At 45.8% G+C, this 13,331-nt stretch overlaps 1 protein-coding gene across 1 annotated transcript in view; it reads right to left on the reverse strand.

Moving 5' to 3' along the window:
- The window catches only part of GABRA5 (gamma-aminobutyric acid type A receptor subunit alpha5), a 55,973-nt gene extending 45,021 nt beyond the window's left edge, over window positions 1-10,952 (reverse strand). Inside the window, exons 1-3 of the mRNA XM_059466826.1 lie at window positions 10,860-10,952; window positions 9,374-9,526; window positions 1,310-1,431 (exon numbers count right to left, since the gene is read on the reverse strand). Of these exons, the coding sequence (XP_059322809.1) occupies window positions 1,310-1,431; window positions 9,374-9,459 (208 nt within the window). The 5' untranslated portion in view covers window positions 9,460-9,526; window positions 10,860-10,952. The remainder of the gene's footprint in view (window positions 1-1,309; window positions 1,432-9,373; window positions 9,527-10,859) is intronic.
- Between the last annotated feature and the right edge of the window lie 2,379 nt (window positions 10,953-13,331).

A 13,331-nucleotide genomic window follows, 5' to 3' on the forward strand; every position in this document is an offset into this window, starting at 1 on the left:
TTAAAAACCATTACCCCTCATCCTGTCATTCCCTTATAAAGGGTCCTTCCCCATCTTTCCTCTAAGCACCTTTAGGCAATGGAAGGTTTCTATAAGGTCCCCCCAGAGCCTTCTCTTCTCCAGGGTGAAGAACCCCAACTCTCTCATCATGTCTTCACAGGAGAAGTACTCCAGCCCTCTCATGATCTTAGTAGCCTCCTCTGGACTCGCTCCAACAGGTTCAAGTCCTTCTCATGCTGGGATTCCAGAGCTGGACACAGTACTCACAAAAGCAGAGGGGAAGAATCTCCTCCCTCAGCTTGCTGGGTGCTGTCCTTTTGATGCATCCCAGGATGGGATTGGCTTTCTGGGCTGTCAGTTAGCACTGCCAGCACTTATGCAATACGTATGACAGGATCTGATCAAGCGTATCTTGGAAGGACCTACTCCCCTCTGATGGCTCGGGTGATCTGCCTGATTCCAGACATCAGAGATGTCCAAAGTTAGGTCAAATTATTTCTACCCCCAAGTCTCTTAAGTCCTTCTGGCATCTTTTCAAATCCAGGTCTGATTTAATTTAAGGGCAGAAATTTCAGAAGTTCGTTATATAAGATAAAAAGCATCAAGCCCTATTTTCAAGTAGCTCTGTGTAAAGTGAGAGGAGAAGGAGAGAAAGGGATGAAAGAAATGTGTTGGTCTCACAAGAGGAAGGGGTGGGGGTAGCCAAATTAAAAAAGGGCCAGGAAGAAACATAACAGATGGTTTACACATGGGTAGAAAAAGAGAGAAATCTGGGGGAAAGAGAGCTGAAGGAGGGCTCAACAAGGTTAGGATGGCAACCACTATTCACATGCTACAGTTTTAAAATAGCTGCTGTAGAGGTTATCAAAAAGGCATATCAATACAGATTTGCTGTACTTGTCTAAATATGGATGGTTTGGGGATCTGTTTTTAAAAGAAATATGCATTACCAACATAATTTTTTACATACTGACCAGTAAGGCAATCTTGCAGCAACCTGCTAGCATAATGTCTTGCTCACCTTAGGAAATACCAGAAAGAAAAACCCAAATCGTATGCAATTACAGAAAAAATTGTATCACAGATGCTCTCCTAAGCCAACCTCAGATGACCTGAGTGACTGAAGAACACAACTTCCAGTAATCCTTTTCTTGTGCTCCATTTGCTAGGAGACAAATCTGCTTTCTGAACTTAGTTTAGTTAATCAAACACAAGTGCCCTGTCACAGCCAAGAGCAGGCAGCCCCCTTAGAGGGCACCATGAGGACAATGCTCCTGTCCAGCAGGGGACAGACACCACGTTATCCTACCTCCCAGTCCTGGGCGCAGCCTGTTGTCGTAGCCGTCCAGCAGACCGTCCAAGATCCTGGTGAATATAGTGATGTTATCATTGGCCTCCTCTTTTACTGATGGTGTTGGCGTTTGTGAAAAGCTGTTTTGTACAAAAAAAAGGATACAATGTCAAAAGCCACCCTGGTTTCAAGGGGCTTCAGTCTCCAGGGTACTTTGTGATGGAGCCTCCAAGGCTCCCTCCCCTCCTGCTGCTCCTGAACAGCACAGGGAGCTGCAGCCATTTATTTCCACATTACTATAAACTTGTAAATAGCTCTCCCTGGAGGAGGACCCAAAGAAGGGCCCACGCCATGGAGGTAAAACCATGGGATGCAGGATCAGGGGACACCTGAGCCCTTTGATCTTTGCCCATAATGCACAGGCAGATCCCTGTCCCCTGCGCTTCCCACATCAGCCCCACCACCTCCCCAGTGCTGGCATGGCTCCATCCTAGGCAGGGAGCAAGGTCAGCTCATGCACTGGCAAGAACTGTTACTGGTTTTCCTAAGGTTAGCTTTCCATTCCTCGGTAACTGCATCAGTTGGCTGCAGAGCTACATGAGAAGCACAGGTGTGCCTGGAGATGCACCTTCAAAGTATGACTGAAGGTGCTGTTCAATCTTTAAATGCCAAACAGCTTCTAATTTTCAAAGTTTCTATAATTTATTGCCAGAACAAAGGATGAACTGTGACCCTATTTGAAGATAACAAACTCCCACTACATTGAAAAATCCCACTGGGGTATCACTGGGGTATCTGAAAAACATACTGCTGTACAGAAAACACAGTTCTTCACTCCTCCTCTCTCTTTTGCATAAATTAGTTCTCCCTTGTAGTATGCAAATAACAGCAATGCATAGTGGGCCTCATTCCATATCTTTGGGGCCAGATTTGTTTTTATTCCAAACTCTTTTTTATTTCATCATTTTATCCATGGCTCAGACCTAGGAAGCTGCTCACAGCACAACTAACAACTTGCATTTTTAAATCTGTTTGATTTTCATTTAAAGATGCTTAGGAGAATCCCCTGCTTATTAATGCCTTTGCTTACCTAAAGAATAGACATGGGAGATTATCCACAAGCGTGCTTCACCTGCAGCAAGCAATGAGCATCTCTTAAGACAGCTCACACTAGGCACTTATTCATGATTCAGCCTCTGCTGAGATCACCAGCAAATCCTCCAGCTGTGACAGGGCACACTGCCCCACCAGGAACTGTTCCCTGCCTCATGCACCCTGCCAGCAGGCAGGAATAGCTTACACTCAGCAACCTGAACTCGATGGGAGACAGTTATCCAGCGATAAAAAAAAAAATAAATAAAAAGAATTCATGTTTATTTACTACCAGTCTCCTGGAAAATAAATCTGTAAATAAATAGAGAAGCTCTGAGCATCTCTCTGAACAGCTTTCCTTGCAGAATACTTGTAACATAAGTGGTTGCCTTACCTAACAAAATAGGATTCATACAAAGAAAGACAAAGGGACCTCAACCTGGTTTTACCTGCAAAAGGTTTCCACTAATGAGACCTCACTGACACCCCTATAGTGCATCTGAAGTTTTAATGACACCAGAGCTAGCTCAGAACAAGCTGCCCTCAGCCATGTATCCCCTCACAGACCCTGCAGCCCCCAGTCCTGTGCTCATTCCCTTTACAGTCTGGATGCTTCTGCTGGAAGAGGAAGAGATTGCAAAGCCTCTCGGGACACAGGAGTAAGGTCAGGTCAAGGGAGCACAGATGTGATTCCCTGAAACATCGAAGCCCATGAAAACACCTGCTTGAGGAGGTTGCTTATGACCCAAGTGCAGCTGGCACTGCTGCAACCCTCAGCAAGCTCCACACTGCAGACCCCAAGGCCACCAAGGATCTCCCCTCGCTGCAGGTGGATGCATAGCCACAAATGTTGCCTATTTTTCATCTCCACAGTCAAAAGACCGAATTAATTCTGTTTTCTTTTCATGTGACCACAACCTTTAGTCAGCAACTGAGGCAGACAAGAAAGTTAATCCAGCAGATTCAAACTGATTACAGAAACATTAGACATGTTTTCAGGTTGGACCATTCCAGAAAAAAGACTGTACACTTTTTTGTCAATTGTAATTGAAGGGATTCACCATTTAAAAGTGAATATTCACAAGTAGCAGCCTAACAACTGCAAAGAGGAGACAGAACTTAGAGACTTTCTTTAAATGCAGCAACCACAACGAACGCTTTGATAAAATCCTAGTATAAAGCATGAAAATCCAGTACACCTAGAATACTATTTTCGACTCTTCTCATCTATTTTATCTTTTCTTTTTCATAAGAAAGAGATATGCATCATGCTGTCTGCCTGCGACACCGCATCAACGTAGGAACCCATTTTCATTTTCCATTGCATCTGACAAAGAAGCAGAGAGATCAAACTTCATTTCATTCCTACAAGTTTCATGAGAAGCTATGACTAGACAAGGGGAGAGCAATCTAAATTAGTGCCTCATTAAGTAAAAATGTGAGGTTAGCAGTCATCTATTCCCTGTGGCTCGCTGACTGGGCCACTCAGTATGCATGTAGCTCAGAAACAGCCCCAGCAAGACCAGCCCCCCTCCTCTCTGAAAATTTAGAGATATGGAGGAGACTTGCAGGGTCATTATGAAAGATCTTGGGAGAAAAGGACAGTGCAGGTAAAATGTAGGTGTTGCAATGAGAACAAGGGATATCAAATGCAGAGCTGGGATTATTGCAAAGATGCAGTGCTGGGGGCACAGGACACAAAGCTTCAGTAGTTTCTCTGCTCTTGAAAAAGCTAGTTATTTTTAGTGCTTATGGCTGAATTCAGAGCCAATTGAACTCTGAGGGAGGATTTCCATTGAACTATTTTTGTGGGGATGGGACAAAATATGCTTAATTCTCAGAACTGCTCCTCTCAATCTAACAAGAGGAATTGATGCTACTTCCTTCTATCTCAGCTATGTCCGTCTTTCACAGGAATAGTACAAACACCCCATATACTGAAATACTTCTATTTCTTCACATCAAAAGCTAATTAATAGAAGGAAAAGATGGAGAAACAACTATGGTGAAGACCAGGAAAAAGTCGGCACTTCTGCAAAACTGCAATCCAATTTAGATTTGGCAGATCACTTCACCCAAAAAAGAAGGCATGTGATTCCAAATTTCAGTGAAATGCCAGTATTATGTGAAGTTGCATTTGTAGATAGATTGCTTTTTGCTCTCAACTAATTGTGACTTTTTCTGTCTTAACAGAAAGTTAGTGTTTAATTTCTGTTATTGAGATTGCTGGTGAAATGCATGTTTTGGAGTAAGGGCTGAGGTTGTTGTGACGTAAAAAGACATGTAAACTCTACTTGCAAAGTTACATTCATAAATTAGATACTATATAGCTCAATGAATAGAGAGGAATAGGTGCTACCTACCTTAAACCAATTATTTCCACACAGCTGAGGATTAGGCTTTATCAACATATTAGTAGATAAGCACATTATTGCCTCTCTGCAGTGAAAAATGTTTTTATAGCAGAAATTTTCAGTTAGAGATAAAAATAAACCTATAAAAGAATCTTAGGGAAATGCTAAGAAAATTCAGAGATAATTGCATTTAAAGCTCATTATTGAACATAAACTAAACCAACCAGGAATACTTCTCATCACGTTTATTTAATATTGCAATTTTAGGGTAACTGAAAAAAATCAAAAGCCACAGAAGGGGCCCATCAGTGTAAAATGTAATAACTCTCTAAAGATGCTCAGCTACCTCTTCTGATAACTTCATAATTTACCACTTTAAACATCATTGTCTTTTTTGCCATCTAGTCAGAATCGTGGTAGGTACTACTCACAGCTTAGCTGTAATAAGAGGAAAAGGTATGGTAGATATTTAATGATTTTCTCAAAACATCTTTTAAAAGAAAAGGTTAAAATTTCTGAAAAAATAACTGAAAAGTATTTTATTACTGAAAGATATATTTTACTCTCTCTCTTTTAAGAGTAGTGTTTCCAATAACTTCCTTTAATAGGATTGCAATTATATCTGAACTTCAGACAAATTAACAGTTTGTGGAAGACAGTGGAGAACACAAACTTTTGGATAAAGCCAGCTGGCCAGACATCAAAGGAAATAGATTTACTTTTCTAAGTTAGCTTCTTGCCACCCCTTCTGTATGGATTCTTGAGATCTAAATATGTTGATGTTGTGAATTTGTGCACTGGAGACTCAATTCTTTCACATTGGATTAGAACAGAGAACTGACTAAGATGATGAAATTTTAAAACTATTTTCAGATTCTTAAAAAATAATTTAATTCTTTTGTTTAGCAAAAGCAGTGTTTTACTGCCTTCAGGGAAGGAGCAATTTGTGAGCAGTGCAGTGAAAGCCTGTTTTTCACAAGGTGACAGCTTACAGTCCTCCCCATCCCTCGACATCCTAATGCCCCTTTCGATGTCCTGAACTGCTTCCAGGGTCACTGAACACCTCCCAGGCCACTGACCTGCAGCTTCACTGGCAGGCACTGCATGCCAGGGCTTCTCCTGCACCAAGCAGAGCTGGAAGGCCTGAGGGACACTCCTGCTCTTTGGCCAGCTGGCAGGCCAGAGATGCTGAAGCTGTTCAGCTGTTTGGCAGTGGCACTGACTGGTACCTTCTGCCTCCTGCACGCAGTTCTAGATTGCAATTTAGTTTTCCAGTTATTAAAATTATCTAATGGGTTCAAAAAACTATCTGGAGATATGAAGAATGAAAGGAAGATATAATAAAAAAATAAACAGACGAGCATGACTGCATAAGGATACAATAATTCTCACAAAATTGGTCTTTAAAAATATGAGGAAGAACTCCCTAGCATCACAAGTACTTGAAATGAGGTATCCCAGCAGAACTAACTGCTTGGGGCTGCAGAGACTAACTTGAAAAAACAGCCTGAAGGAGAGGTATGTTTTGCCTAAATAGCAGGATTATGGTCTTAGTAATAAAGGCTGTGAGCTGGAGAAGTAGTATGGGAAAATACAGACACACCACGGACTGAATTCTTCAGAGTGTACAAAGAAATGCTGCGTTGGCTACACATAATTGGGATCTTCTGTTCTCTGTGTTTCTGCTATTATAAATATTATTAGCAGATGGCAACTATACTGTGGGTACAGGAACAACGTCCATCCCTGTTGTTTCTGGCTCTTGGACAGATTTCTGAAATTCCACATCCAAAACACAAACACACCAGGAGTGTGCATCACCAGTGTGACCCCATGGACAGCCTGGGACTTGCCAAGTAAGATCTGGCCAGCTTGGAGCCAGCCACGGGCTACCTCATCTCAGGGAGATCTGTGTGCAAGCAGCCATACGTGGCAGCAACCCTCACAGGGCTGACACTACCTGGGCACCCTGAGGGCTCACAAGCAGTGTTTTATCTCACCTGAAAATACTCTTCATGGTTTTATTTCACTTTCAATCATTCTCTAGCTTTATTGTTTACTTTTGAGGCAATTGTGAGCTACCTTGAAATGCTTAAATAAAACACCTTAACTTGTTAGAATTATAAAACTCAAGGCTGAATTCAAGCACACTTGAAAAAGCTTCGACCCGCACTGGACCGTTTCTGCAGAAGTAGATTCATAAAACTGTTATACAAAAAACAGGAGTGGGGGAGACTTCAAAACATCTTCTCACTTCATCTATATCTTTGCATTTTAATTTAGTGATTTTTCTTTAGATAGCTGCTACCAATTATGTCTACAGTACTCCTCTACTGCGTACTAATGTGGATAATTCTCAATAGTCATTACACATTTATGTTTAACATTAATCACAGTCTTTTGCTGAGATTTCTCAAGTAGCCTAGTAGATTGAGATACATAATTTCTGTTTATGTTACCAGGCATTGTGCATCAAAATCCCCCACGGTGGCTTTGGCTATGTCAGCAAAAACTGTATTTATGATTTAATATAAATATGGAATGACTATGGAGAACTGTAAATATATCTGCCTTCATCTGTAATGTCCTACAGTATTTTGATTTTTAATTTGTGCTCATTTGACCAATCACTTTTATCTAGCACATTGCAAAACTCACTGCAATATAACAGGGCAGCAGAAACATGGATGAAGCTAATAAAGAAGAATCTGGTAGCAACAGCAAGTGTTATCAGTATTAGATTCCTGCAGTTAATACAGCAACCTACATGTTAATTGTACTCCTCCGTCCTGAAGAGTCAGTCCCAAAGCACTTAGCAAATTACACTCTGAAACTGCTTCTGCCTCTGAAGCAGAAGCGCTGGAGCATCCTCTGTCTTTTGAGCAGGGTCAAAATTCAGCCCTAAGGCAGTGTGTGAATAGTGCAGTGAACTGGAGCTGCTTATCTCTGCAGGCCTGGACTAAAATTACTGGATCAGAAATGGGGGGCGAGGGGGATGGGATGGGGGCAATTTACGTGATGATCTCATTTTAGTGCACAGAAGCTTTTTGACTAACTTGCAGAAAACAAGTGTCCTAGTTTCCTCAAACTGTCCTATTCTGGTTATCTGCCAGGTGACAGGTCACACTGATTTCTACCTGAGACTTTGATTCAGTATTTGCTTTGGAGTCAAAAGGGGGTTAAACTGTCTGGGTTTTGAGTTGTTTGGTTTTGGGGTTTTTTGCATCCTCGTCTATCTATTCTTGTTTTAGAGGAGATGCACACTTAAAAGACCCACACAGCAAGCAGATCACACTCAGCTATTGCAATGTGCTGCCTTCTGCAGGGATGACGAACAACCAAGAAGGGCTTAAGGTTATAGTCACCAAGATTTTCTCAATGTGGAAATACTCTGTCAAACTACAATAATGTAAAGACAAGTTTAAAGCAAGTCCCACTCTTCCCTCTTAAATTCTGTCACAAAATCCTGGGACACTTTTGCCTTAGACCATGTTGAAAGAAGGACCAGGTTTTTCCAAGGTGAACGGATGAGTGTGCAGCTCTTTGCATCCTTTGTAAAGTGCAGTCCCACAACTGCTCATATAAACCTCTGAGGTCACAGGCTTCTGCCTGCCTGCACGGGACATGTGCTGGATACCAGGCTAAGCTTTGCTTACAGCACAGACAGTCACCACTCAAAGTTTGGTCTTTCTCCTAGTTCCAATCTGGAACAAATCCGTTTGCTTGAAATCAGAAACTGATTTGCATCTCCATTTTGTATCTTCTTATAGCAAGGAATTGATGGGTGTGCTTGTGAATCAGCATACTGGGAGGATTCATTTTTTTCTGGTGAAATCATAAATAATTGTTCTCCTCCACAAAGAAGAATCAACCTACGTTTCCCAAGCACTTGGAAAATGCTTTTTCCAGATTCTATTGTATAGCTTATATTCAGAAAGTTCTTAAGATCTCTGGGTACAGTGAAAACATATAAATAGAGGGCTTCTGACTTTATTTTTAATTTTCTGAGACCTACAGTTGGAACATCTCTTTGATACAGTTTTCAGAATATCACTGTCAGGAAAGCATCCAAAGCAAAAATAAGGAAATGGGATTCCTTGCTATATGCTTCAGGGAAACACGATTTCTAATTACTCTAACAAGTTTCCAACTCAGACATCCTTCTAAGCAGTCCCTATCTTAAGTCACTCAGGAGGAAAGCCTGTACCAGCTAATAACATGCATTAAGACTCATTATCGCAGTTTTGGGGCTGTTTTTGCACTACTGCCTATAACCAGCACCCATCAGGTGGAGGGAAGGTGCAAGATCCCGACATGACAGACACAGGGGCAGAGGGCACCACAACCCCTGCCTGTTCTGGACCCAGGTCAGAGCACTCAGCAGCTGAAGGCCTGGTCTGAGCCCCTTGTGCCCCACAAGCCTTTCCCTGTGCCACCAGAGCAGGCATAAAGAACTGCTGCAAGAGAGCAAATTTGAACAGGAGAGCAAACCACTCCCTTCCCCCCGACACCAGCACCTTAAGATGAAATGCAAAGCCCGCTTGTTTTGCTCAGCTGCTCTGTACCACACGGAGCCAAGGTTTCTCATCTCCTTAAAAAAGCCACAGCAGAAATTCAAATGCAACTGGCAACTCACCCGAAGTGGCTGGCTAAACTCATGGAAACGCAGAAGAGGAAGAAGTTTTTGATCATGATAAAGTCAGAGACCATCCCATTGTCCATTCCAGAGGAGAAGAGGAACGCAGGTGGTTGCTTTGGTGGAGGTGCAGCTGTTCACTTTGTTCTTACACTGCAACAATACAAAAAAATTGATAAATTATTGCATGGACAGAGAGCACGATAGCGGAGTTCAGCTAACAACGCATCTTTTGCTATCTGCGTTTTTCACAAACTTATCTAGGCTTATGTAAACATCAGCTGTTTATGTAAAATTGTGTATCTTCAAGGACATGTTTTACCTTCTGCTGTCAGCAAACTGCAAAACAGGAAAAATTCTTTGTGGCCCAGCTTTTCCCAATATTCATCTGTGGTACAAGTAACTAAAAAAATAGCCACCATTTTCCAAATGCCAATTTCAACCCCTTACCTATTTCAACAACTTCCACATGCCTGCAAACCCAGGGCTGTGTGCAGCCTCCGCATCCTTTCCTTCCATCGCAATTTTTTCCCATTAAATACCCGGCTTCCCTTTCCAAAATCCCAGTTGAAATGCCAAGAAACACCTACTGCTTCTTGGAATTCATGCTGCTGATGCACGGCTTAGCAAAAGGAGGGTGGGTTGTTGGGGGGGGGGGGGGGTTGGGGGGAGGAAGAGGGTAAAAAGTGACCTTCCTCGCAAAGGCACATAAACCTCACGCTAGCACGAAGAACGACAGTAATGTAGCTGCTCCAGCGACTGCTGCTTTTTGGATACCTGCCTCAGCGACCAGATCACCAATTTCAGCATTGTGCACTAACGTTTTCCTCTGTGCCCTATTAAAAACAAACAAAAAACCAAAACCACAACAAAACCCCCCAAAAGCCAACGGAACAAAAAACAAACAAACCACCCCGAACCCAACAAAAACCCCAAAACAGCCCTCAAGAACACACCCAGAGGGGAATCGCCTGGATTTTCCACCTGAACCCTGTGCCCCCGTGCTACATCGCTCAGCAACTTGTTCTCCCTCCCCGCCGGAGCCGCAAGGCAAAACGCCCGAACCAAAAGCCGCCCCCCGGGGCTCCCCCGCCCGCCCCGCGCTGCCCCGCACCGGGTCCCGCTCGCTCCGCACCGGGCACTGCGGGGCCGCCGCTCCCTTCCCGCAGCCCCGGCCCGCCCGCACCTGTCCGGCGACCGTCGCTCACTCGCCGCCGCCGCCGCCCGCGCACTGCGCCCGGGGCGACGCGCTCCGCTCCGCTCCGCTCGGCGGAGGATGGCACCTGCCCGCCCGTGCCCGCTCCGCCGCTCCTTCCCGCGTCCCCTCCCCGGTCCCCGCGGCACCCCGGGAGTGCCCCCGCCCCGTCCGCCGGCCGAAGTTTCCCGCGGCCATGTGCGCGGCGCGGCGGTGCCCGCCCGGGGGGCTGCAGCCGGGTTCCCCGCCGCCCTCCGCCTGCCCGCCCGGGAGCGGGAGCCCGGCGCTTACCAGCCGCCGGCGGGGGGACGAGGACGAGGGGGCAGTGTTTGCCCGAAAGTTGCGGAGCGGCAGCAGGAGCGGAGCCGGAGCGGCGGCGCTGCCTCCCGGCCGCTGGCAGGCGCGGCCCCGCCGCAGCGCCGCGCCCGCGCCGCCCCCGCGCGGAGCCCGCGGCCGGGAGCGCGGGGCGGTGTGCGGGGCGCGCCCGGCCCCGGGCACCGGGCACCGCCCGGCAAGCGGCCGCTCCGCAGCCCTCGCTGCCCCGCGAGGCTTCAGCCGCTCCCCGAGCTCCCCGCGCCGGTGTCCCTCGAGCAGCCCCCACCGAGCCCCCCGGGGCGGCGTCCCGGGCGAGCCCCGCCGGCACCGACTGTCCTCGGGGAGAGGCAGCCCCTGCCACAGCCCGGGCGTGCGGGTGTCGTGTGACCGTGGGGCAGGGGCACCCAGCACGGCCGAGGCTTGCCGGTGTATAGGCTCGTTGCACCACACGTGTATTAGCGTATATATGTATAAACACACCCCTACATACCCAGATCTTACCTATGCTCCTCTTCCAGTGGACCTGACCTAAACCATCACAGCTCTCAAATGCTGAAGTGGTAGGTTTATATCCACAACATAAAGTCTCTCTTTACATCCTCAGTGTTAGACATCCATAGTTTATATATCAGTATTGTATATTCCATGAGACCTGCAATAACTTCGAGGTTTCCTTGTGATTGTTTGTGGTGCTCTTCCTGAAAAATGGATGCATTGTTTCACAGCTTCAACGATAGGAGCATCACACTCTCTGTATGTTCAAGTCACATATATAATGTACTGCTTGCAGGTTCGTTTTGAACTACATGAAAGATGAAATGAGCTGTATAGTCCCAGTTTCTGGGGATTCCTTGAGATGAATGCAACGTTTTGCAGCATGCGCATCTTACGCGTGATAATATATTATTTCAGTATATACTGCTGTGACTGTATTTCAAAGTAACACTCCAAACTCAGTTATTAAATTATCAGATCTAATGAGGCAGTGCATGTCTTTCAGGCAACGTTATGGATCAATGAAGCACTTGTTTTTTTCCTATATCTGTATAAAAGCTCTATGGAATTAATCCCTCTACTGAAATCAATATTGGTTCTGTAGTTCATTGCCACAGAGGATGCTGCTCTATGTGTGCCTAGTTCTGAGTTGAAAAATGGTCCTTAAAAATTTCAGTTTACCTTTTTTCCCACCTAACAAAACCAGAAATGTTGCACCAGGGAGAATTTTCTATGTAAACATTGAATCATTTTCCTAGTATCAATCCAGTAGGATTTTTTTTGGACAGTTCTTTGTAATTCCTCTATTCAACATTCCCTTGAGACTCATCAGGGATTGGATTTGATGATTTTTAAAGGTCCTTTTCAACCCAAACCAGTTTATGGTTCAATGGCTCTATATCTGGTGCTTAGCTGTGTTCGTTTTACAGCAATGATTTATGATCTTGAATGCAGAGCCAATGACATACGTTGTTCCTCGTTGTTCCTTAGTGACTTCAATAAATATGAAGTTGTGAATGAATGTTGCTATCAGAACAGCTTTCCCAGTGCTTAAAAATATCTGAGTTAAGTAGTATGAAGCGCCAGTAGTTTCTCATTATAATGTTCATGCCTAGGAGTGTTTAAATCACATTTTTACAGTGCTTTGATTTATAGTACAAGCTATTTATATCTCTCTATAGGTGATGTTATAAAAATATGTGATCTTTAAATAATTTTACAAAGGAGATGTGTAGGAGTATTGGCCTATACTTGAGTGCAGGCAGGTGAGAGCTGTGTGCTTGGGCCTCTCGCTCCAGCTCCCTGGCGAGCAGAACTGAGTCTCGGTTCCTCTGACTCCCTACATCTTCTCCGCGAAGCCATATGCTGCAGATCCGCTTCTCAGCACCAAAGGGAGAGAGCGTTTCGGAACTGGGGGAGCAGAACGGCGAGAGAATGTTTAAGGAAATCTTAAAGAAAAAGAAAAAGAAAAAGAAAAGATGAATGGCACAGAACGGTTTGGGCTGGGGAGGGATTTTAGCGATCACCCAGTTCCACCCTCCGCACGGGCAGGGACACGGCGAAAGCGCCTTTCTGGGCGAAACAGCGCGCCCAGCAGTGCCGGCCTCCCACGGGCCCCGAGCCGCGCCGAGCCGCCGCTCGTCCCGCCTGTGCCGGTGCCCGGCCGAGCCCCCTCGGCCGGCGCTGCTGCCCTGCCGGTGCTGCCGGTGCTGCCGGTGCCGGCTGGGCGCCGCCGGAGGGCAGCACAGCTCCACAGAAGCGGCGCCACCGCGGCCGGGCTCCGCTCGCTCGGTGGGGCGCGGGCCGGGCCGGGCGAACGCCGATGGCGCAGTTTGGCGGGCTGGGTCCGGCAGGAGAGACAGGGCCTTTGGCCCGTGAGCGATCGCAGTTACTGCCGGCAATAGGGCGGTCGCTGCTATGGAGGTAACCGTGTTGCGCGTCCTCCGCTGTGTG

Source organism: Ammospiza nelsoni, chromosome 2, assembly GCF_027579445.1.
Source record: "Ammospiza nelsoni isolate bAmmNel1 chromosome 2, bAmmNel1.pri, whole genome shotgun sequence".
In the NCBI taxonomy this organism is placed as follows: domain Eukaryota; kingdom Metazoa; phylum Chordata; class Aves; order Passeriformes; family Passerellidae; genus Ammospiza; species Ammospiza nelsoni.